This window comes from Ambystoma mexicanum, chromosome 1q (assembly GCF_040938575.1).
Source record: "Ambystoma mexicanum isolate Mex_15411 chromosome 1q, UKY_AmexF1_1, whole genome shotgun sequence".
Classification (NCBI taxonomy): domain Eukaryota; kingdom Metazoa; phylum Chordata; class Amphibia; order Caudata; family Ambystomatidae; genus Ambystoma; species Ambystoma mexicanum.
In genome coordinates, this window is record NC_090922.1 from 1,330,775,627 (window position 1) to 1,330,801,204 (window position 25,578).

The 25,578-nt window shown below is 45.6% G+C and overlaps 1 protein-coding gene across 7 annotated transcripts in view; it reads left to right on the plus strand.

The window, feature by feature from the left end:
- The window catches only part of TUT4 (terminal uridylyl transferase 4), a 2,154,442-nt gene that overhangs the window by 1,618,140 nt on the left and 510,724 nt on the right, over positions 1–25,578 (plus strand). For all 7 annotated transcript variants that reach the window (XR_011291019.1, XM_069642184.1, XM_069642186.1 and 4 more), the window contains exon 26: positions 2,452–2,567. Coding sequence is in view for 6 of the 7 variants with exons in the window: in XM_069642184.1 (XP_069498285.1) it covers positions 2,452–2,567 (116 nt within the window). In the remaining variant the exon portion in view is untranslated. The remainder of the gene's footprint in view (positions 1–2,451; positions 2,568–25,578) is intronic.

Sequence of the window (25,578 nt, forward strand, 5' to 3'; positions counted from 1 at the left end):
TGTGCTTTGCCTCACCCAGTGTGTGCTCTCTCACTCCGCCTTTTATCCGTCTGGGGAAGCTTAATGGAAGTCAGGTGTGAGTCGTTATCAATAATTGCCTGACTCTGCCTGACCACAGTATTGGGACATGTCACGTGTAATGCTCGGGTGTGGATTTTCACCCAGAGCGGGCTGTCTGTGTGAAAGTGTTCGTGTAGGGAAAGAGGGGGGGGGGGGTGTAAAGTCCCCAAGTATCCTAGTTGCTGGGGGTGTCAGCCGTACTCCTACTCCAGTAGTTCTAGCTTTGGGGGCTGTGGTGGTGTCTCCCGCATACAAGAAACAATGGGGGGGGGACACACAAAAAACTAAGAAAAGTTCGGATTGAAAAATGCGGCAGAGTGGGCCTCCTTATTTTGCAATTCTAACTTTTCGTATACGTTCTTTTAACGTACATACAATGGCAACCTGGGCCTTCGCCTGCCCTTACACACTTCAGCCTTCTCTCTTTCGGGGACTATACACTAATCTCTTTTCACCTGGGGACCAAAGACGACCCGCATTTGCACTCATGTAAACATCTGTTTGTCTCTGTACCAATCCATACATCTGCCAATACAAAAAATGGGGTAAATCAGTAGGATAACAGTGGAGACGGCAAACCTCGGCCCCCAAACAGCTAATCCACATAGATGTGCTTATTCCACTATGAGTGTTCAAAGCAAGCACCTACTATGCCTCCCAGAGCTGCATTATTGAGCCTGCATTGACTCCCAGCCACTGGTTGTATCAAGGCATCTGAATCACCTTGAAATCAGCAGAAAAGCGCCATTGTCAAGTGTAGACAGGATCTGTACCTAGCTGGGTAATTTAGTGGGTTGGATCAGGATAGTTTCATCACTATTTAGGGGATCAGAGGGGAGCCAGTCAGCAAAGCCACAAGAGCTTGCATCCACTCTGTCTGGTTGCTGGCAACACCCCTCATGCACTTTGTTCGATGCATTTTGTTCGATTGATACGTAAAAGCATGGGTTGCCCTAAATGTTCAGTAAATTGTGGGCGAGGTTGGGAAAAACAGGCATGAAACTGGTCAGTGGGTGACATCTGATTAAGGTCTTAGGGTGTGAGCTTCAGGAGGATCAGTGGAAATATGGGCCTCCCAAGCAGACGTAACCAGTAATGAGGAACAAAATATTCCCAAATGAAAAGTAGTCCATAGTAAATTGCTATACAAAAGGTCATGTCTGCAAGGTTGAAAGTGAACAGGGGTTTGAGAGAGCAGGTATTTGTAGATTCATAATGTTTCATGTAATATAGTTTTACAACTGTATTATGAAAAATGGCACATTATTTGCTTGTGGTTATGTTTTGAAATGTGGCTCTGTATATTATCCAGTTATTCTGTCAACTTGAGGATTGAAGCTTAATGTAGGTTTCTTCATGTAGTCCTAAAGAAGTTATCTGATCATTCGGAATCTCTACTTTGACTTCAGAGTTTTCATAGTTCATACAGGCATAATGTCAATGCATTTGTAGTTTGAGTGGTGGTATAATTAATGTTTTAATGGGCTCTATCCAAATGTAATCACAGGCGGAAAGATGCAGAAATGTTGCATACCCAAGTGGCGTCGGCGGTTCTGGTGCATCAGTGAATGTTCGTTACTGCTGATTGCAGCAGAACTTGAGTGATTTTTATCAAGTCCATCTGTTGACTACCAGCTTTCCTCAGTCACGACCACACGTGCCCCCAGCTTAGTGCAAAACCACAACGCTGCCCTATGGAATATTTCTATTTTTCTCAGTCTATCAGACCTGCATCTTTATGGTGCAGGTCTTTAGCGTGTTTCCACTTGCCACACCTATAGTCTTATGGGGCTCCTCCCCTGCATCATCACTTTAGCGTAAACTGTGGTGGGCCACTGTCACCACACACCCCTCTGCCATCCTCTTCTTTTGAAGGGGGATCCCTCATATTCCACCCTGTTCCCTCACCTTCATTTCCCCTGTGCACCACCAGCCTTCCTCCCCATCACTTCCATTGTCTTCCGCCTTCCTTTCCACCTGTCTCCTCCCTGTCACTTTGTCACCACATTTTTCCCTGTAGTTTGTGCATTAATGATGTGGTGAAGACCTTCGCTGCAAAGCTGGAGAGGTAAACAAGTGTGCTTCCCATTTCAGCGCTGGAAAGACATGACATGTTTAGATCTTAGCTAGCTAATTAAGATTTTCTTTGTAAAACGTGTGAAAACAATGCACACATTGGAGTATAGCACTGTAGTTTCTGATGTATTAGAATACACTTTGTATTGTACTTTCGCATTGTATTATAATTGAATAAAAATAATAACCCCAGAACAGGAGATTAGTGTCTTTGGCAAGTGCTTTTTTAGTCGAAGAAGTCTGCTTGATAGAAAAATAAGTGTACCCATACGTAAATAGGTTTTGCAATACATTAATGGGATGCTTCATTTGCAGGATTACTTTTTTGACTCAAAAGTATTGACAGATGGGGAGCTGGCACCAAATGATAGATGCTGTCGACTTTGTGGAAAGATTGGCCATTATATGAAGGACTGCCCAAAAAGAAGAAGGTGAGAATATGATTACATTTTGACACAAAATGACAAATACAGATAGTTTTAGTTCTCCACCTAAAACCAAGGACTTGTAAAACAAATCCCACTACAAGTTTGATATTACTTTTTTATTGTGCATTCATAAGAAAGCTGAGGAATCAATACAAATCTTCAGAAATTCATTCAAAAGAGCTAATATGGCTTTCTCCCTCCTAGGCGGTTACTGGCCAAATCTGCCCTTCGCCTGCCAGACCCAGCCATAGTAGGCCTCTAGGGCCTTGGCTCAGGCTGTGGGCCGCTACCGGCCATGTCCACACCCATGCCACGCGGGTGAAAGCCATTCGCACCTTGTGATTCAACCGGGGAGCAAATGTATTTTTTTTGTTCACGTTTTCATCAGGAGATGAGCTCAGCGCAGAGTGCGAAAGCCCATCTCCTGAGGAAATGAAAAAAATGGTTCCCGCCATTAAAATGGAAAAAGGACCGTCTCTTTTTGGATGACGTTGGGCATACAAAAATTGTCCCTGCCATTTGAAAAGGGATCAAGTGCCTTTTCCATTTTATGGTGTGGGCAGTGATTACAGAATTGCGCCCGCGAAAAACAGATTGTGATTGGATAATCTGTCTTTCCCAGGTGAGAATTAACAATATTTAGATTAGGAGAGTCTAGAATTTGGAGCAGTGGAATCATCAGCATAACTGTCCACCTCATACCCTCTCCTTATGTATTCTATGGAGGTAAGTGTCAATACAGTGATTGGATGCCCTGAGTGATTGGATGCCCTGATTGAGTGAACAGCAGACCCACCCAGCAAAAAGGACAAAGGGAGAAGCAGATGGCGAGGAACGCCTGGCCCTTCAAGACTGGCTGATGATGATTATGGACAGTGGGCAGATATCAATCAGTGAGTCCAGAGATAGTATAACGGAAATAAAAACAGTACCAGAGAGATGGTTAAAAATCCCACAGCCTGGAGATTATATTCTCAAGTGTCGAAGATTGAACAGGGAACTGTTAAGAAATCTGTGGCCTCACTCACTTTCCAACAACGTCCAGCCAAGAAAAGGATAATTGAGCAGGAAAGGTGCTGAAGTCACAGTCATTTGAAAGTGACAGGCTTCTTGGAGGGGGTTATGAGAGATGGCGCTATATAATTCCTCCAAAAAACTCTACCCGAGATCCTCAAACTAGTGCCTGGAAAAATACATGGAATTGAGAGCATGCACTATACCCTTGCCTCCATGCCAGCAGCTGGTCAGCGCCCAAGAGCCTGTAATGTTTCTGAAATTACCTGTAAAGGAAATAATCCTAAAGAAGGCTAGAGATTTAAAGGATGTTACATGGGGTGATCCCAGGTGTAAAGGTTTTTTTAACAATCTCAGCAAGTCAGTGGTAGACCGAAGGAAACACCTCACGGCTTCAAGTGAAAAGGGTTTTGAATGCTACATTGCTTATCTTGCCATCTTAAATGTGGTAGTTGATGGGCAAACACATGCATTGCTGGACAACACCAAAGTAAAGCAATTTCTAAAGTATTTTTTATCAAACTACTTAATCACCATACTATTGAACCTCACGTCCCCTAAGCTTGTCTGTTTTGTCACCCTACTACCTTTTAACTGCTTATCCTCAGATGTACATTTCCAAGTAATCCTTATACAACTTTTTTTCATGCACTTTGTTTTGTTTTTTCTTTTGTGGTGTGTTTGGCTTTAAGGCTGTATTAGTTTGGCGTGTGGCATGTCTTTCCTTGATGGTAGAGTGGGCAACTGGGGTCAAGGCTATGTTAGCCAGCAACATAATGACTTGTGTTGCAGTTGTTTTTAATGGAAGGGTAATTGCTCCCACTAGCTCTGTCTCCCGTTAAACGTTATTTGGAGAAGAGAGCAGTGGCACGTCCGCCCTGGCCACTCCAGAATTTCCTGTTCACTGATTAGTGACGGACATGGAGATGAGTGCCCTGGCTTTGTGTGATGGGCGTGCTGGTAGACACTATGCTGTTATGGCCTAGATGCCACTGTGGATATGTTTTCCTGCTATGCGTTGTGCATGGCGAAATCAGGTTGAGGCGTGGTGCGGAGAGCACCGGCTGGAACCTGCACCCTTGCCCTGCTCCCTCCTGCCTAACAGTGCTGCCATGAAGTTCGTATGACCTGAGGTAAACATGACTATTTGTGTACTGTGACGAATCTGAGGATGTCATCCTTTCTCCCCTAGGGGGAGACCTTTCTCATGGGGTCAGGGCAGAGCGAGCACAGTACAATAGTCCGCGTGGGGGTGGTGCACCGACGGAGGATCACATGTGGAAAGAATCCCTCTATGGGATTGAGGACAACCAATTTTCAGAGAATGCGTTATGACACCCCTTAAATTCTCCTTCCCCCTCTCTAGATAGGGTTAATGTATTGTGTTGCCAAATCAGTCAAACCATCAAATATCACAAGACTGACAGACCAAAAGATGCAAGTGTTTCAAACATAAGGTGGAAACTGCTACTGGGAAGATGATGATCACTGGGAGGCCGAGGATTACCTTGGAGAAGCAGAGTGAGTGGTCTAGCTTCTTACCACAGGTGATTGGCCCGATGAAGTACAACTATCCTATGCAGGAGTTCCAAAGTAGATCAGCTCAGGAGCCGACGAGAGAACAGCGGGAACCATGCAGAAAAGCAGCTATCATGTGCAACAGGAGTCGTCGTACTGGGAAGAAGGGAAGAGAATCCTCCAGGCTTCCCGAGCGCTGGCGAAGTATGGAAGAAGAATGTGCAGCCGGGAGGCATTGTGAGATTGCAAAGCCACTGCCGGAGCCTTACAGAAGGATGCAGCTGCCCAGGAACCGCTTAGACCTGTAGAAGGAAAGAAACTGGTACGCAGGGTGTCCGGGAAGTACAGGAGTTCTGGGAAAGTGATTCAAAGCCGGAACAAGAGCTGAGACCCTGAGTGTCTTGTACACGTGGCAGGAGAGTGAACCAAGTGGAGGCAGCACAGCCGTGCGAGTCTGGCACCCTCACCCAAACCAAAGGTCGAAGATAAGAGGGTCTGGGACCCTGAATATTAATAAAGAAAAGCCAGAAAAGTTATGTTTGGCAAGAGAGGGAACCAAGCGGATATTAGAGACAATTGTGAGTCTGGGACTTGCACCCATATGAGAGGTTCAAAACAAGAGGGTAAAGAACCCTCAAACTGACAGCAAACTGTACCAAGTGTGTTGGATAAAGAAAGACAAAAGTTAAGACGCATTATTTTGTGAGTTGCACCAAGACATTTTATTGGAGAGAAAAGGGAACCAAAAGCCAAAAGGTAATGAACATAAGAGAAGTAGTAGTCTGGGGGAAAGAAGCATACACCCTAGCATTAGAAACCTATAGGAACGTTCCTTTGCATCACTTTATTACCCGAGAAACTGGGAACCATTCTGTTGGTTGAAAACACAAAAAAACATTTTTACTTTGGGAAGAGATCCTCCTAGAACAGTTACTTTAGATTATTCGCGTTGGGGACAGAGGTAGGTTTGTGACACGACAGTGACAGACAATTTAGTTTTGGACTTCCAAACAATTTCACTAGTTTGCTTTGAGGTAGGGAAACCCCTCTTAGGTTTAGGGACAGAGGCATTTTTCTACCCTTTTATCAATAAATAAAAGTTTATATCCAAAAACATGCCACCATTGTGTCCAAGCCTTACTTCTGTACCCTTACAGTACCAAACAGCACTTTTGCATATGGTAGGACCAATATGTAATATTAATGTGCAGGTGATGGGTGTGATCATCAGCTACTAAGGTTCTCTCTTGAAGCTGCTACCTTCCTGAACGGTTAGGTCTAAGGGGTCATGGTTTGTTTATGGAAGGTGGAAATATTTCCAGCCTTTGTGGCCATATGGCTTTGAAACTGGGAAATTCTGTGCTCATACCAACTTCAGGGGACAGTTCTCGGCTAATGCCTTATGCACACCATCAGGCTATGTTTATTGTAAAGGTGGTACGCAGGGATTCAACTATGTGGATTATACACAGTAAGGAGTTCATTCAACTCACTGTTAGTACTTATTTAGAACATTCCATGCATGCAAATAACCTCTCCTGGTGTTCAGGCCTTTAGTCTCTGGCGGTTGCTGACTCACCACAACGTGTGTAAAGCCCTATGGTTTTTTATTTGTACTTTTCTTTACCCTTAAATGCATTTGCAGTACACCTTGCTGTTTACTGGTAGTTGGGTGAGTGGGGAATGGCTGGTTCAGTTCTTGCTTTCTGGTATGCAGTTGGGAAACTATTACTTATTTTTGTCTGATGTACAGAAACCTGGGTCAAACAACTTTTTTAGGTTTTACTGGAACGTGCCAGAATGTAATTCGTAATTTACAACACAGTAATATACAGTAGTAATAAACAATATAATGAGCTCTACACGTTTCGGGATCTAGATCCCTTCCTCGGGAGCGTTACATCTTAAATTGGTAACAGTTGTTCTTCATACCTCATGCTTCATGTGTCTACAAAAAGTAAGTAAAAGAAGTTTTTAGTTTGGAGATCTCTAACAGAATCAGTAACTGCATTTAAATAGTGTAGATTCCTTTAAGTGCAATAAAACATCACCTTAGTCATTGCAGAGGGGTTGGAGATTCTGACGGAGTTGGTGCTGTGCACAAGATTTACATATTACCGAAGACTTCAATTGCGTTTGTCATGTTTATATTTAAAAAATTCAACAACTTAGCTCTATGTAGTAGCTCGCTGTTAGGGAGAATTCTCCTTCTAGGGCTAATTTCCCTCACCTAGTGAGTCCCCCAGCAGCTTTGCTGGATTTCTGGAGATTATTGTTTCGACCTGGTAAGAGTGTACATCCTTTTTCCACTCTTACATGTGTTTTGGTGTATGTGTTGTTACTCATTGTGTGATCTTGGGCACTGGAGCACACCACTCCAAGTGCCCCTGTTCTTGTATGGGTTACACCGCACCCTCAGTATAGTAACCCAGGGTTGTCTTTAAGACTTTCCTCTGACTTCATTTCGCTGGGGCTGACTACTGTCCCCCAGAGAAAGGTTAAGTTGCCATTTACTTTACATAGTCATTTTTACCACAGACCCAGTACACCCCATCTTACATGGAGTACTGAAAAGGGCTAATCTGTACCCCTTTTCTGTCTGTACCTCCCTGAGCATTGTTTCGCTCTTTTAACTTTTAGACTTGGCTGGTGGCAGTGGTATCTACCCTAACTTTTCTACCGCGATTATATTAGATAAACGTGGTACTGTTCTTGGCTATTATATTAGCCTCGAACATAAACCCGCTTGACCAAATCATCATTCTTTTGGCTCCGGTTGGGTTTATTCGCCATTTCTTTTTGTTAAAGTCCTTCTTGTGTTTTACTTTGGGCGGCAAACTAGGTTTGCCTTCTTTGTTCACCGTCTTTTGGCGGGCTTCTGCAGAGAAGCCCTCCTCAAGGCGCCTGGGTGTCTAGGTGGGCTGAATGTGAGGGAGGGGTGTAGTCACCCCAGCATATGGTATCCTAGGACCCAAGTCGCACTTTGCCATGATTGGCTGAGGTGGTTGTCCCGGCTGGACAACCCCCTTGCTGCGTGATTGACAGCCAGGCTGTGTGAATGGAGGTTTTGCGCATAAAAGGCAGGTCTCTTGGGCTAGAAGTCAGAGTCTCCTCTGGAACTACAAGGAACTGAAGAGAAGCGGAGAGAAAGACGGCTGCTGCAACTACCCCGTCCCGGTGAAGCCCTGCTGCAGTCCTGAGCTATCTACCCTTCGACTAAGAGGAGATCCAGTCCGGAGTCTTCTTCCCTTGAGCCTGGCCGGGATACCCAGCTCATCTTCTTCAGCCAGAGATCTCCGCCGTGGTCGAAATCGCTGCACACTGCTGTAGTGGTCCGGAAAGCTGCCTGCCGAGTCTCTCCTGTTTTTAAGGAGCGCACCTTTTATTTGTTGTTGCTGCAGCCGGCTTCATCCCTGTGTGGTGCAGACCCCCTTCAGACGTCCTCCTTCCCAACAAAGCTCCAGGAATCGTGGGTCTGTGGAAAACCAGGAACAACTGCCAGGGCACCAGGTGCCTCATTGGAATAAGGTACTGTGCCCTACTCGAGGAAACTAGGTGAACCCCCCTTTTCTTCATCCTCGGGGCTCGCCCTGGTCTTCCCTCCTTCTTATAACTTTTGCTTCCGAACATTGACAATATCAAAGTACTTTTGGGCTACGCTGAATCGTGAACTGTCTAACGGTGTGATCTTCGGCAACAGGTCTCTGGTTTCACTTAACCCTGGATCCGACCCGTTGACTTTTGAACTCCTGTTTCTGAGTGTTTCTCGATGCTGTCTGCCTAACCTAAATATTGCCTGTGATTTTTGCCTCCAACTCCCTCTGGGTATCTCAGGTGCTAATTGTGTTTTTGCCCCGGTAGCATTTAATGTCACGGATACGCGTTTGAGTAGACCGAACTGTCAAAAAGTGATCGCAACCGTATCCATGGTATCGTGTTTTGTTCATAACACCGGTTCATTCAAACACAGGGTGCTTACCTTGAGACATACTGTACAAAGTGAATTGGTTAGTTGTAGTATATTTAACGTGTGGTTTTGTTTAAAGTTTAATAGAAGTGTTGTGTTTATAACTGATGGTTTAAAAATAAATGTACTTGAGCCACAGTAATTGTGGTCCCTTTGTGTAATCTCTGCTACTGCTCATATACTCTTGAGATAAGCCTGGCTGCTCTGCTACTGCTACCACTATAACTTAGTAGTACAGGCTTGTACCAAAAGTAAAACTTGTATTGCCACCTGTGGTCTTAATTGTGTGTAGTGGTCCCTAAGGGCACTGCACAGGATTCTGCCTAACACTCGCTGATAGAAATGAAAGGATCCACCACAGGACCTTGAATGGGTGGCAAAGATATAGAACTTATTGACACTTGCGTGGCTCACATACTCAATTCAGGGGGAGCATCTGGGATGCAGGTCAGACTGGGCTTCCCTATTGGCGTATCTGGTCGATGGTCCAAGGCAGCGCTGGTTCCCCCCGGAGCATGAGACTCTTGGGCATAATAACAGACTCCCCCGGTGAAACAGACTCTTAAAGGGGCTTACCCATTTTGATCAGTCCATCCTATGAGTTCACGAGGGGGAAGGTGGCGGGAGCTGACCAACTGAGAAGCGCTGTAGCACTGGACTATTCTCGAACCCTGGGTTGGGTGGGGAATTGAAGGGAGGGGGAGAGTTGGGGTTCTTTTGTTCCTTGTTTGGTTTAAATATGGAAATGACAATAAAATTTTATTGAAAAAATAAATCACTACAACTTGGATCTTGCATTGTGCCATTGTTTTTAATGTTACTGAGGTGCCAACACGTGTTTCAAGTGGCGTCATTTCGAGTCTGGCGGTAAGCCTGACGGTGATACCGGCAGCTTGCCGCCAGACTCGAAATGAGGTCTATAGTGTTTCAGTGTTTTTTTTTGGACCATAATTTAATACAATTTCTTTGTAGTGATTCTACAGCCCTCTCTCCCTCCTAAGATAATCCTGGGAGCTCTGTCCATGCTACCATATACTCAGGTGGTACAGCCTTATACTAAGAGTGAAGTCTTGTTCTGTCTCCGTTGAATGATTTTGCTAAGCCCTTAGTTGAACCTCAGAAAAACTGTCCCAACACTTGCTGACAGTTTACTTTTTGTCATGTACTGATTTAACAGATCCCGTTCTGGAGATCCTCGTTGTAGTATATTACTATCCCCACAGCTATCCATATGTACAAGGTCTGCCTGCATAATCATAGAGGAAAACTCCTTCCTTAATGAACTACCATATAGCCTAATGTTGTTGCCTCTCCCAGTTATATAAAGTTGGATCCAACAACCATGATGTGAGTATGAACTCACTTCCCTATCAGGGCTATATAATCATGTTCAATGGGTTTATCTGCCCAGTAACTTTAGACAAATAGCTAACTGCAGTTTATATATGGGATACATTACTCACTGTAATCGTATTTCTGATCCTTTTATCGGATTAGATTTGCATGCTATGCATAGGCTGACATCTAGTAGAAGCTGCTTGCAGTGTATTACAGTTGTTTTCAAAACTCGAAAAGGGATGTCGATAGGGAGTGCCAGTAATACTATCCCTAGTGTGAAGTCTACGGTACCCATATTGCTTCACGCGTCGAGGTCCCTCAGATTATTTTGTTTCTGACATGAGGTTGCATGAAGTGTAGCCCGAGTACAAGTGTACTGAAGCAGATTATGTATCGGAAAAAGGCCAGAAACCCTTATGGACCTTCTACGCCGAAGGGGAGGCGCATGTGAATCTAGACAGATACAAGCATCAGAAATACGATTACGGTGAGTAATGTATCCCTTCTGAGGCTTATGGAATCTGCTTAGATCACATGCTATGCATATATTAGGGAGCAGTGTTTGGAGAAGTTGGTGGGTTGTAGGAAGGTACAGCGGCAAATAGAAGTTTTAGTATTACTTGTCCCACCTGGGAATCTGCTTTTAGAGTAAGTGTCAATGCAGTAGTGCTGAGTAAGTGTGGCTAGAGCTCCATGTAGCTGCTTTGCAAATGGCATCCAGCGGAACGTTTGCAACAAAGGCCAAGGTAGCTCCTGTACCTCTGGTGGAGTCAGCTCTTGGTGTGAAAGGCAGTGTTTTATTTGACAGAGTAGCAGAGCTGTATGTATCTGACTATCCATCTGGAGGTGGCGTTCTTGGAAACATGGTCTCCTACCCTGCCTGGAGCTATGGAGACAAACAGTTGATCTGTTTTTCTTAGTGGTCTGGTCTGGTCTTGTTTACATCTAGTGTATGGAGTGTTTTCTCAGCTGAGCTTGATGGATTTTGGAAGAAAGCTGGTAGTTCGATGGCTTGATTGACATGGAACATTGAAATCAACTTAGGTGAAAACCTAGGGTGCGTTCTTAAAACCAATTTGTCTTTGTGAATAAAAAAGTAATTTGCACTGACAAAGCTTGCAATTCACTGACTCTCCTTATGAATGTGATATCCACCAGAAAAGCCGTTTTATAAGTGAGGCGTTTCAGGCTGGACTTATGCATAGGCTCAAAGTGGTGTCCCATGAGTTTTGCAAATACTACATTTAGGTCCCACCCTGGCGGCGAGATTGAAATGGGGGTGTGGAGTCTCTTTACTCCCTCCATGAATGCCTTAATGACTGGGATTTTGCACCAGGACACCTTGCTCTGAAAAGTGGTGTAAATGGATGGAGCCACTAGGTGGACTTTGAGTTAAATACTAGCCCTGAGTCTAATAAGTGAAGCATGTAAAGTGACGCATGTAATGAAGAATGTGAGATGGAGTACATTCTATTGGGCTAATTTGTTTTGTCTGGCACCACAAAACAAATCTTTTCCACTTGTTAAAGTAACAGTGTCTAGTGTTTGGTTTACGTGCCTCCTTGAGGGTTTCCACACACCTTTAAGGTAGATTTAAATGGGCAAACTCTGAGTTCAGGAGCAAAGTTACCAAGTTAACAGACTGCAGTTGAGGGTGCAATGTTGTCTCCTGCTGTGTGAGCATGTTGAAGGGGCACAGGAGTTTGATCGCGTCGCACAATGCCAGTTCTTGCAGATGTGGATACCAAGGTTGTCTCACCCACATAGGAGCAACTAGGATTAATGTCACTTGTTCTTTGTGCATATTGTTCACCACTTTGCTCATTAGAGGAGTTGGGGGGAAAAGTGTAGGCAAATTTCCCTGACCAGTTCATCCACAGGGCGTCCCCTTGTAGTCGTGTTGGGGAAACCTGGATGCGGAGTCTGGGCATTGTGTGTTTTGTCTCGTTGCGAATAAGTGTAGAGGTGGGTAACCCCAGTGTGTGAAGATGCAGTCTACAATATCTTTGTTGAGTTGTCACTCTACCTCTTCTGGTAGAGGATCTCTGCTTAGTGAGATTGCTAGAGAATAGAGTTCCCCTGGAACATGTTGCGTTGTTAGGAACATGCCCTGCTTGAGTGCCCACTTCCAGATTTCTTCTGCTAGCCTGGACAGACTTGGAGAGTGTGTGCCCCCCTTCTTGTTAATATAAAAAATAGCAGTATTGCTGTCTGTGAGTATTTGTACTGTTTGATCTGTCATGTGTGCTTGGAATGCTGCTTGTAGTGCCTTGAGCACTGCTAGAATTTCCAGAAGGTTGATGTGATTTCGGGCTGGGATCTGTGTCCACAGACCATGCGCTGTGTGATGAAGGTAATGGGCACCCCGACCGGTGAGTGATGCATCTGTTGTAACAACCGCTTGCACTGCTGGGTCGTGAAAGGGTTTTCCCTTTAACAGGTTCTCCTTTGTCCGCCAGAATAAAGCTTTTACTAGGGTTGGCGAAGTGACCACTAGATGTCCCACTGAGCGCTAGCCTGAGACCACTGTTTCACCAACCACTCTTGCATTCGGCGCATGTGCAATCATGCGTGTGGGACCAGGTAAATGCATGAGGCCATCATCCCGAGCAAGGGCATTGTTTTGCGTATGGTTATCTGGTGACCCGCTAGATACTGAGGTATTTGCAGCAGTATGTTTGCAAAGACTAGACCCTCTTCTGTTTTTATGACAGCTCCTAGGAACTGTTTGGTACAAGGCTTGATTTTTGTTCTCATTGATTGAGAAACCAATTGAAAAAGCAGATTGATTGTCTTGGGTATTTTGCTTTCAAATTTGTGGGTTATCAGCCAGTCGTCCAGGTAAAGGTACACTGGGGTTGACTCCCTGCGTAGATTCGCTGCTACTACCGCCAGTACCATTGGTAAATACTCTTGGAGCGGAGGCTATGCCGAAGGGTAGCACCTTGCATTGGTAGTGCTGGTTCGCTATTGTGGAACGCAAGAATCTTCTGTGCGCTTGGAACATTGAAATATGAAAGTATGCATCTTTCATATCCAAGATTGCCATGTAGTCTCCCCGCTTTAGCCGTGGGATTACATCCTGTAGCGTTTTCATGTGGAATTTCTGTGACTTGCAGGGCGCATTGTTAGGCAGAAACCTGTGCAGTTCCCTTAGGGACCACTGCAAAAGATTTTGGACTACAGGTGTTTGGCAGTAAACCCACTTGGTAGCAGTCTGTACCACACAGATTCAGTTGGTAGCTGTGGCTGAGCAATCAGACTTCCTCAATAAGAGTTAGGCAGTATGTAGAGTATATACAATAGGTACAGGGATACAGTAGCACAAGCAAACACTGACCAGAGCTTTGGTGTAAAAGTATATAATTATTTATTTAAAGACACACTTGTAAATTACACTAGCACAAAAGAGGTAAGTAAATTCAGCACACAGTCACTATCATATATATACAACCCTAATCACTTATTAGACAAGTCTTAGTGAGAAACACCACTTATTTTCAAACAGAGGTGAGCGCTTAACATAAGATGGCACTCTAATAAGTTATAAAAAAAGGGAGGGAAAATGGCAGGATTATGAAGCACACAAGTTTCAATACTTTTACAAGAACCACAGTAAGGCAGGATAGGCAGAGTTCTACTGGAGAGCAAGGAAGTCAATTGCAAGGCCCACTCTTGGAGAGAGCAAGCAGAAGGGTTCCAGGTTCACACAGTGGGGTTATGCCCAAAGAGTCTTGAAGATAGTTCGCACAAAAAGAATGAAATTAAAGTCAGGAAAAGTTAGCTAGGTTGTCCCAGGCTAGCCCAGGTTAGAAGGTCGGGGCATTACTGTAACCCAGAACGATCTGTCGCAAGGGAAGGCGGGACACAGAACCTTAAGTGTGAAGGAAGCTCCAGCGGGGGCTGTTGTTCCTGGCAGCTGGTGCAAGTCGGTGTTTCGTCCAGAGGAAGAGGAGGTCTCGCCGTGGAGGAAAGATGAAGGTCGTTGCACTGACAGGGAAGAAACCAGCCGCGGAGTTCTTCGGTTAAAAGGTACTACCCTTCTCTTCGCAGTAGTGGTAAACCGTGGTATTCCGGTTGCCGGGGTGCTTGGCACGGGAAAGGCAGCCACGAGATGCTCCAGGAAGGTGAAAAGAAGGCGAAACTGGTTATCCCCACCAGTCAAAGGAAGAAGACTCTCCGGACTGGAGATCTCCTCTGTCGTCGGGAAAAGTGGTGAGACGGTTCTGCAGGGCTCTACCGGTGGTGTCATCGTTGCAGGTTGGCTCAGCTTCTCCCTCCTCAGATTCTTAGGTCCTGTGGCGACTTCTGAAGTTCCAGTCCCCAAAGCCCTGCTTTTATGCAGCACACCCCCATTCACTCAGCCTAGCTGTCAATCAAACATGCTAAGTGGTGAGCCGGCCGGCTCACCACTTGGGCCAATCACACAAGAGTGCGACTTGAGTTACCAAGGTAACTCGGTCCAGGGTGCCTAAACCCCCTCCCACACCCCCTGTGGTACCAAGACAGAGTGGCACCACTTTTGGAAGCTTCTGTGGAGAAGCCCGCCAAAAAGTGGAACAAAGGGCTCGGAGTCACAGAAGAGAACACAAACGCCATTTTAGAATAGAGTTCTGGCAAAAAATACCAACCGGTGAATTAATATCAAATAAACCGGCGGTATGTTCGAGGCTATAAGAATTAAATAATTAAAGTTGGTAGCCTCGAACAATGTGAAAATCCCATAGAGAGATATTTGCGGTCGAATATAAAAAGTAGTATCCACTGCCACCAGGCAAAACTCGATCAGGGGGGACGGAGGCGTGCCCCCTTGAACAACAGACCCCTGGGCAATCGAATTGCCCCGACCAGTACGTCCACAACATGATGGTTTGTACTGGTTTCTGTTCATAATTTGGGACTAGTAAAGCCAATGGTGACTTTACATGCCCTGGGAGACAGTAGTCAGTCCCAGGGTATGGCGTCTATGTTGGGGGGTCGCTACAACACCACTGGGTTACGGCACGGAGGGTGCTGTGTAACCCACATCAGAAACACATGAGACCCTATGGAGTAAAAGACCCCATAGCCCATACAACACATGGAAAGATAAAGGAACACCTCAAATCATGTCTAAGAGTGGGAGTAAAAGAGTCTCACTCTTAGCAGGAGAAAAAAATAAACCCCAAAAATCCAGCAAAGCTGCTGGGGGACTCACTAGGTTTGAGAAATTAGCCTTTACAGGGAATTCTCCCTAACACGCATCGTAAGGTCTTTTTTTGGCACAAGGAAGTACACTGAATAAATACCCTTGTTTACCTGGTTTTCTATGGTGTCGTTTAAGAGCAGCGCTTCACCTCTTCCAACAGGATATGTGTTCTTCCTGGGAGGTGTTCCTTTGTCTTGGTGGGTGTTTGGTTGGTTGCTATATCAGTTCTATGCAATAACTGCCCGCCCGGTTGGAAGTACCCACTTGTCCGAGGTGATTCCGTCCCATACGTGGGTAAAGTATAAAATGTGGCCTCCAACTGGAGTAGCATGGGAGGGAACCTGTAGCTGGTGGTCATTGCTTGGGGGGTGTTGAGCCGCCTCTGGAGGAGGAGGATCTACCCCTACTTCGAGACCTTCAATGGCCTCTTAGAAATCCCTGTTGAGAGGACTGTCCCTGTGATGAACCCCAGGACAAGCTTCGACCTTGGTTTTAACCTGATGGTCGTTGAGAGTTTTGCCCTCTAAACCGGTGAAAATTATACCCCCCCCCTTTGTCCAGAGGGTTTATTGGTGAGCTGCCCCAATGATTTTAGGGTGTCATATTCTTCTTTCACGCTCTTTACAGCGTGTTCCATCGCTTTGGCAAACAACACTCTGGGTTCTATGGACATATTAAGGAGGGTAGCCAGAGTTTCAAGTTTAAAACCTGACTGGTGTAGCCACACATGGCGTTTGATCAACGTGCCCTCTGCTATTATTCTTCCTGCATTGTCCGCTGCATCCAAGTAGTTCTTGAGGATGCAATTTGCTATTTGCTTACCCTCTGCATTGGAGAGAGGTGTGTTTTAAGGGGCTCTGGAACCAATGCTATTTGTTCGGCCATCTCATCCCACTTGTGGCAGTTGTAACTAGCTAATAAAGTCGTGTTATTAGCAATACTAGTCTGATAAGCTGCCAAAGAGGCTACCTTTCTTCCAAAAGTGTAAATCTTTTTACTCTCCTTATCAGGAGGAGGCTTCGGAAGAGGCCAGAATTGTTCCTGCTCTCTTTCTAGTAGTTGTTACCACTAAAGAGTCAGGTTTTAACTGCCCCCTCATGTAAAAGGAGTATGAGGGGGCTGGCCGGAATACTTTTTCAGTGCATTGGTTGGCTGCCCGTGTTAAATTAGGAGTAAGGAGAGAGGGTTGGATGCGTCTCTGTGCTGTTTGTAGTAGGGAGATTAGTCGTCTCGGTCTGTGTAAGTTCCAGGATCCTGGGAGTCTTGCATGGTGTAACAATAAACGTGCTGCCCTAGGTCCTGCTGTGAGGTGGAAGCTTCTGTGAGGTCTGTGCTGGCTCTTTTGGCGGAAGACTGGGTAACTGCTGCCCCGCTTTGAGTAGATACTGGCACGCTTTGTGGAGCACCCTGAAGGTTTTGCAAGACCTCGGGGTGGTCATCAAAGAAATTAGCTAGAGAGGACATACTCCTCATGACCTTATCAATCTGTTCCGCTGTCCATTGTGATGAACTTGGGACTACTGGGGGAACAGAGACGGGGGAGGTGGGTGTTGGTTCTGGTGCAGAGGGTCTTTTATGGTGCATAACCCCCGAAATGGTGCCCTCTCCCTTGGTCATAGTCCCCGAAATAATGCCCTCTCTGTGTGTCTTAGAAGACTTATGGTTTTTCGTCGTCCGAGTTTTTAACAGTGTATCTGAGACGTGTTTTATAACAAGCTCGTTCATTTTCAAGTTTTTTTTCTAGTCTTCGAAGAGGCCTCCGACGCGTCCTTCAACGTTCAGTGGTCGTCATGCGAGGGGGCCATCGATGCGTCTTTTCGACGCTCAGTCGTCGGCATGTGTGGACTTCGTGGCTTTAGACAAAGTGTCAGACACTGACTTGCTGAAGTGTCCGTTCCATTGCTTCCCTTCAGGGTTTATCCCTGATATTTGCTTGTCTTGGGTGGCGGGGGGGAGGTTTTTGTTGGCAGCAAGGTGTTGACCGCCCCAGCTTCTCTGGGGGGTGCCCACCGCTCGCACTAAGGTATGGGGCTGATTGTGAGGCGGACATGCTGTTGCCAGTCTCCTGTTCCCAGAGCTGGTTAAGTGTTCTCTATGGGCCTGTGCGTGCTCCCGATTGCTAACTAACACTCGGGCTCGGCGCTGACTTACTTGGGGACGCCCTGGGGTGGCAGGCTCCGTTTGTGCTGGTCACATATCACGACGCGTAGTAGGTGGCGTGGCAGACACCTCCTGCCGATGTCTTCGTTTTTTTTCCGTTATGAACTCCCACTTTATTTTACCAGGCGTTTGCGAGAAGATGGCGACTCGTGGGGTGTTCCCCCGCCCCTCTCCTGGAGCCGCCTGTTCCGCAGTGTCACTCTGTGTAGGATATTGTCTGGACCAGTACCTTGTTGCGCACGTGGAGCCCAGCGGTTGTTTCCCTATCTGGGCTCTTATCTATAGTCATTGTGGCATTAATCTTCACTGCTCTGCCGTAGAGGATGGTCTGTGTGAGGCACCTGCGGTCTGGCTCTTCAATGCAGCGGTGACTCTGAACCTGAGACTCCACGTCTCCCATTTCGCTCCTTTTGGTGCACTGCCTGCAAAAGCTATGTACCCGCCGATGGGGTTCCGCAGCTCATTCCACCGTCCCCGGTGAGGGATTTTCATCGGGATTCGCCCATACCTGCCAAGGTTCCTCCGATGCGTACTGGTCCCGTAGAAGTTCATTTTTATGCTGAATTTTGAGGATTTAACAGGCTTAGCATGTCGTCCTTCGGCAGAGCTCCCTCAGCCTGCCGCCGTCTTGCACGGGCTCTCAAGCGCCCCTCCCCCCCCAAGAATATAATTTTTATTTAAGAAAGTGCATTCCATTGTATTTACACAGTATGTGCCTGACATGTCATTCTTAAGAACTGAACATGGGGAATTTTTATTCACAAGGCCAGCACAAGTATCAGTTAGCTGACCAAACCTATGCATTATTCAAAGTGAATAGTAATGCCACACCGAAAAGGTTTTAAACTATTTGCTTTGTTTTTATGTTTCTTTATTTGACACACCAAAATGTTTCTTTTTGTATATTACTTTTTAGTTACATATGGCGCATCCCTGGGAATATTGACTGTCATTTGCTTGCTTAAGTATTCTAGTGGCTGCTTTGGGACATGGCCTAAATGCATCCGCTCAGCATCAAAGGTCTTTTAATTTTCTAAATAATCCTGCCACTGCCTTGCGTGCACACCAGATGGCAACTCAATGATATATGATGTCATACAATGTGGCATTTATAACGCGCCTGTACTTGGCACCTTGATTAGGAAAGTAGAGTTCATTGTGTGTCACTGTGCAGACAACAGTCCATGGCAAATTAATACAGTAATATGTGTGCAGCAATGTTTTGTGCGCTGTACAAGCCATCACCCTGTTGGTTAATGGCGTCTATGTGGCGCTCCCGTTTGTGACAGCACAAATGCTTGTTTTTGTCTGTTGTGTTCAGTGTCCATACAACGTTTTGTGTATGTGGCTCTGACGAGCATGCCATACTGTGCCCACAGCTAAACGCATAAAGCAATCAAGAAGTTGCCTCAAATTGTACATCCACTAGGCCAAACGCCCTTTCTACACTGCTATACCATGATTTTCACTAGCTGCAGGCCAGCACTAATAAGAGATGCTAATGCAGGCTCTGTTAGATAAAGCATGGGCCTGCTCTTTTTTGCAGAAATAACCCCTGAGGTCTGCGTAATAGTGAGGAGGTTGTGGCTGAGGAACTGTGGACACTATACCATACGTTAGAAGCCGGTTTTGTTTAAAACGCTTTATCAGCTTATTACTGTTCAGGCTAAAGTTTGTAAGAGGTACAATCCTTTCTGTGCTGTCTTTCTGTGCATTGTTTATTGGTTCTCTCTTCTACGGTATCCTTTCCTGTCTATAGAGGGAATTCTCATTATTGAGGGGTTGGGCATGCTTACACTGAGGCCCAGCCCTTCCTCATCTAAAATTCTTCAGAAACAAGAAGCAAAAGAGCCCTTGTAGCCCATTTGAGTGGCTGATGTTGCAGCCATTTTATTTCCAAATGCGTATTTATGGTTCATGGTTACAAATATTTTAATGTTTGGGTGAGTGTTGTGAACAGTGATGTGAGCACCGAGCTTGCATCTGTTATGAATTTAGAGATTCACATGCACAATCCTTTTTTCACAGACTTGTTTATCCAATATTGAGAACTCTGATCACTGTTATAGTCCTGGAATGCTCTGTGATTTAATGCAAAGCATACAGGAACCCTCACTGGTGCTATTTGTCCCCTCTCCCACTCTCATAGAGGTATTTGCGAAAGAGTACAAGAAGAGTATACCAGACTGTCCATCTTAGAATGATAACTTTCCATCAGAAAATAATTCATATGGTTAGTCTAGTATTGCTCCTTTCAAAATACAAGTGAGGTGGTACGAACAGAACACCTGCAACACAGGTCCAGTGGTTAGTGGGCCCTCAGACCCCAGTAGGCTGGTCACACCGCTGTGTGCCAGTACGGACAGTTTGAAACTACATTCAAGCAAGGCCTTCTCCAAGAGCAGGTGAAACAAAATAATTTACTTGGGCAGCAACAGCTTTGTTTTCAGTTTAGAATTCTTCTGTAAAGTACTTGCATTGCAATGTAATGAAACCAGCTTCATTTATATAGCAATTATTTATTCATATTGAGTATGGGTTTTGTCGCATTACACAGAGATGTAGTTTGAGAGTGATGTGTGCCAGTCGGGGGGTGGGGAGGTGGACAGCTGTATTCCGGTGTTTCGCCCTTGGAAGCAAGTTGGCCAGAAACTGCCCTGCCAACAACCATGCGAGTATGAACTCACTGCCTAATCAGGGCTATATAATCCTGTTCAAATGGGTTTAACTGCCCAGTACCTTTAGACAAATAGCTGACAGGAGTTTATATATGTATGTATATATATATGCATATATAAACTCCTGTCGGCTATTTGTCTAAAGGTACTGGGCAGATAAACCAATGTACAGGTATAAACACAGAACTATAGGTGACCACAGATGACTAAGATGCTCCTGGGGGACCAAACTTCCTTCTACTTCCTGGTCAAGTGTCTTCTGTTTTAGGGTAGGCACTATACCAGATGGTTAAGAAATATAAAACTGTTACAAGACACATGCAGAATACACACTGTAACCTCTATCTATATAAGACATTAGGTGGAGCGGCTCTCCACACACCTTAGCAGAAATTCTTTTACTTTACTTTTTGAAGAATTTACCATTTTTGATACTCAACCAATGACTAAGGTGCTGTTTTATTGCACTAGAATCTACACTATTTAAATGCCATTATTGATTCTGTTAGAGATCTCCAAACTAAAATAACTTTTTACTTACTTTTTGTAGACTAATGAAGCATGAGACATGAAGATAAATTGTTAATAATTTAAGGTTTACTACTCCTGATGAAGAGACCTAGATCCCAAAACGCGTAGAGCTTTATTACTATATTGTATATTACGAATAAAATTCTGGCACTTGCCAGAAAAACCTAAAAAGGTTGTTTGACCTAATAATTTTCTATGATTAAATCGAAACTTTCAGGTTGGGGTGTGTCAGATGATGTTGGCAGAGGTGTGTATTGAGGGTTAACAGTTAATATTGGGCAATGTCTATTCCTCAAACATTGGAAAGGGTGATTTCTTGAATGTGTTAAGTACTAAACGAAATGCCCTAAATGGAACAGTCGTTATTTTGGGAGGGGATGTTAACATGGTATACATCACAAGAATTGATCAAACTGCTAATCCATCCGTATAGGATACGAAAGCAAGCATGGATCTTTCAAGATGTCTTACAATTTGGTAGACCTTTGGCATGCAAGTACCCCTTTAAATGGGGAATATACCTTTTTTTCAAACCTGCATGGCATTTTGTCTCGTGTAGACTTTTTCTTAATGTCATGTAACTCTCTGGACAGAATCTTAGATTTGGATATCTGAGAAAAAGCTATCTCTGACCATACCCACGTTTTCGTCTGTATGGATGAGTGCCTTCGAGGGATGGAAACTCGATATTGGTCTTCTGCTTGATGCAGCCTTCTTTAAAAAGATGGAGTCATTGTTGGAACTATTTATAGATGAAAATGAAAGGTCAGCGGATGAAGTGTTGTGTTCTGGGATGTGCTAAATGCTTTTATTAATGGAGAGTCTATTAGTTATGGGTGCCACGCGCAAAAACCCCAGTTGTAGAGGCTGCTCAGACTGGAAACCGTGCTGAAGGACAAACGACTGACGCGTGCTGAGTAAAAGCGAGGACTAACACCTCCTCAGGTAAGCAAGACATAAACTGAATTTTGCTCTGAGGCAGGAAGAGATCATTTTTATGCAGTGCAAGCATTTTGGGAATTTGACAAGAGCGCTGGTAGACCCCTCACCAGTAGATTGAAAAGAGTAGAGCAAAAGAGAAATGTAGACTGCTTGGTTAGTGATGGTGGGAACTTGTAGAATAGTGCTGATATCTTGGCAGCCTTTTCTGAATACTATTTTGAGCTACACACTGCTGAGAAAGAACCGGACAAGCATAGGCTGGACGCTTTCTTTCACTATGCAAACATTCTGGCTTGGGAGCAACAGAGTCTGTATTTTACACGCATGTCACAGTTGCCATTATAACCAATTCCAAGGCAGCAAAATCCAGTAAATGTCTGTGCCAGCTTGTCTCCTAAATCTTTTCAGTGATAACATTGTTCAACAACATATGTGCAAGGGAGCCTACTCCCTCTTGTCATGTGCAAAACAGTAATCTCAGTCATTCCTAAACCGGGGAGTGCATTGGCATCCTACACAACCTTGCGTCCAATTTCACTGCTTAATACACATGTTCCATTTCTAATAAACATATTTGCTTCATATCTTGACTCACTAATTCCTAAAATTTTATATTTGTGAATCAAGTGGGTTTCATGAAGGGAAGACATGGCTCTGACCATGTGAGGAGATTGCTGGACACGTGTCATATCGGCAGGAACAATGAGGACCCATGTGCAGTGATTAGCATTGAAACAGAGAAGGTTTTGAACTAAGTAGGGTTGAATTATTTTAGCTATTCATTGGTGAAATATGGTTTCAGCTATAATTTTATTAGATTGTTTTAAGCTTTGCTTGCTGTACCTAGTACCCGGTGGCTGCCAATGACTTACTCGCAAGGAAATTGATGTTGTAGAGAGGCACATTTCAAGGTTGCCCTCTGGCTCCTTACCTATTCAATGTGGCTATGGAACTACTCACTGAGGGAGTCCTGTGTCATCATCTTACTCTATCTTTCTTCTTCCTTTGACACGGTCAACCATGCCACCCTGCTCAATCGTCTCCATGATGACCTGGGTATCACCGATCAGGGCATGGTCTGGTTGACCTCGTTCCTCCCTGATCGTCCCTCCCATGTCCTACTTAGGTCCTTCCTTTCATCTTTCTCCTTCTCTACATGTAGGTGTTCCCCAGGGGTCTAACCTATCTCCCTGGCTGTTAAACCAATATCTGGCACCTCTCGACCACCGCATTGCCACTCGCTGCTCCAACTTTCAGTGGTATGCGGATTACACTCATTTTCAGGCTCCCCTCAGCCATCTCTTCTCCTTCTCTCATCTCTGAATGTCTGTCTGCTATCCAGGAGTGGTGTTCCCCCAACAATCTCTGCCTTAATGCCAGTAAGACGGAGATTCTCCTCATCGGCACACCTGCACCCTCCTTTCCTGTCACTCTCTGGCCGGCCTCCCTTGGCCCTCTTCCTGCTCCCACCTGTGAGGCTAAGAACCTTGTGGTCATCTTCGACTACACACTCTCCTTTTCTCCTCACATCTCTGACGTCTCTAAGAAGTCCAACTACCAACTGCACCTCCTCAGAGGTATTCTTCCTTTCCTCTCCTTCCCTCAGAAGCTCACTGTCTCTAGAGCTCTGGTTCTCTCTAGGTTGGACTACTGCAACAGCCTCTTTCAAAATCTGCCTGCGTCTACTCTCCGCCTTTTGCACCTCACCCAAAACAGGACTGCGAGACTTGTCCTTGGCCTCAAGCCCAGGGATCGTATCTCTCCAGCACTGAAATCTCTGCATTGACTCCCTGTACCTGCAAGGATTAAGTTCAAGATCCTCTGCATTGTCCACAAGGCCTTCTGGGGACTAGGTCCTCAATACCTCCAACTCTCTCTCCGTAAATACCTTCCTACTCAAGCTCTTTTCTCCTCCACCTCCAACTCCCTCAGTCGCTTCTCCAAGCAACTAGCTGTTGGTAGATCTTTTTTTGGCTGGGGCCTCTCTGAAACTCGAGGAGAACCATCTCTGGTTCCGGAAGCACTGACACGACCCTCGGCCCTGATCCCCACTGGCAAGCCCATTCTCCAGGCGGATTCAGATTTCGGATCGCAAATAAGGCCTGGCATCCACTTCACAGGCCCTCTTGGGGCCAGGCTCATAAACAGGGAAAGAAATCACCTAAAGGAACTACTTTATTCAGGCTTTCAGCCAACATGGAGGCATCCACATAGCTTGATTCCTAGAACCAAGCTATGCGGTATAGTGTTTTGGGTGTGGTGGCATAGGGACTACTTTACCTGGACTACTTTGCAGAGACCACACCCGAACAAGACAACACGCTTCGCGTTACTTTGCTACTAGCAATGTGACGCTCACCGTGTCCAGCTTCTCACGAGCCTCGCAAGATCCAGACCTGCAGAAAACAACAAAGAACATCGTTATCAGCAGAATCTTACCTGCAATCTCCATCCTTCACTGTTCACAGCTCCTAAGGGAGATAAAAAGAGACATTATCGAACAGAGAAAAGGCATGCAAGAATAACAACTCCATAAACCACAATAAGACCTACCTGAAAGACATTACTTGGGCCGCTGTCAGTGAAGTAACGGGAAGGCACGCGCCCACGAAAGACAACGCGCCCCTGCCCAGAAAGCAGGACGGAGAGCCCACCAACTACAATAACAAGGTGAGAAGAGAATCCGGAAGGGCTGAAATCACAAGGGTGGTGGGAAGGCTTACCTTGGCTGTCCAGTCCTAAACATAGTCCTCATTTCCAGGTGGAATCCCACTGAGAACCGCACCAGGGAATCATTGAAAAGGGCACCAACGACCAACTGGTTGGGTGGTGTCCCCGTGGATACCAGGTGAGCGTAACAAGCACCTCAAGACCTTCCTCTTTGCTTCTGCCTTCTCTCTTCCTCTCCCCTGCTGATTTCATGTCTGATACTGCACTGGTCACCCAGCTACCCTCTGATTTCAGGCCCAGGTCCCTACCCGCCCAGTTGCACACCTGCACTGCCGCCCGGCAACCCTTGCACTTGGGTCTGTATCTGTAACCCTACAGTCCCCCCTAACAGCACTTTTGGACACCTGCTGTCTGCACTTACCCTTGCATCTGCCACCTGCTGGCAACACTTGTTGTTGTTTTGATCCCATGTACAGCACTGCCCCCTCCCCTTCCCCCCGGCACTTTTGCCCCTACCCTGCACTTGCATGATCTCAATGTCACTTGGCCTAGTAAGATCGAAGTTCAGGACCCTGACCCCAAGAGACAGGCCATTGCCTCTGTTACAGGGACGACACCCGGCGGCCAAAGCACTAGCATTACCCCCGACACTAAACACACATCCCGGGGCAAGGAATAGACATCTTCGTCCAAACGCCCAAACACTGCATCAAGGGGGAGGTCTACAGAATCGCTGTCCTCTGGGCACTCGAGGTCCTGATCACCCCATGACAGGCCCTGTAAGTCTAGAGACAAAGAAGACGCTGTCCCTAAAACATCGACCGAAGGCCAAACGTCGGCGGACCAGGCTGCAGTCCGTTCCAGTGCCGAAAGTCGACATCCTACGTCGAAAACGACCGTGGGCTCAAAAAACACTAGTATATCCCACCGAGTAAAGAAGCACGTCCTGAGAACTTGCTAAAGTCTAAGCACTCTAAGAAACACTCTTCCAAGAGCCCCAATCATAAA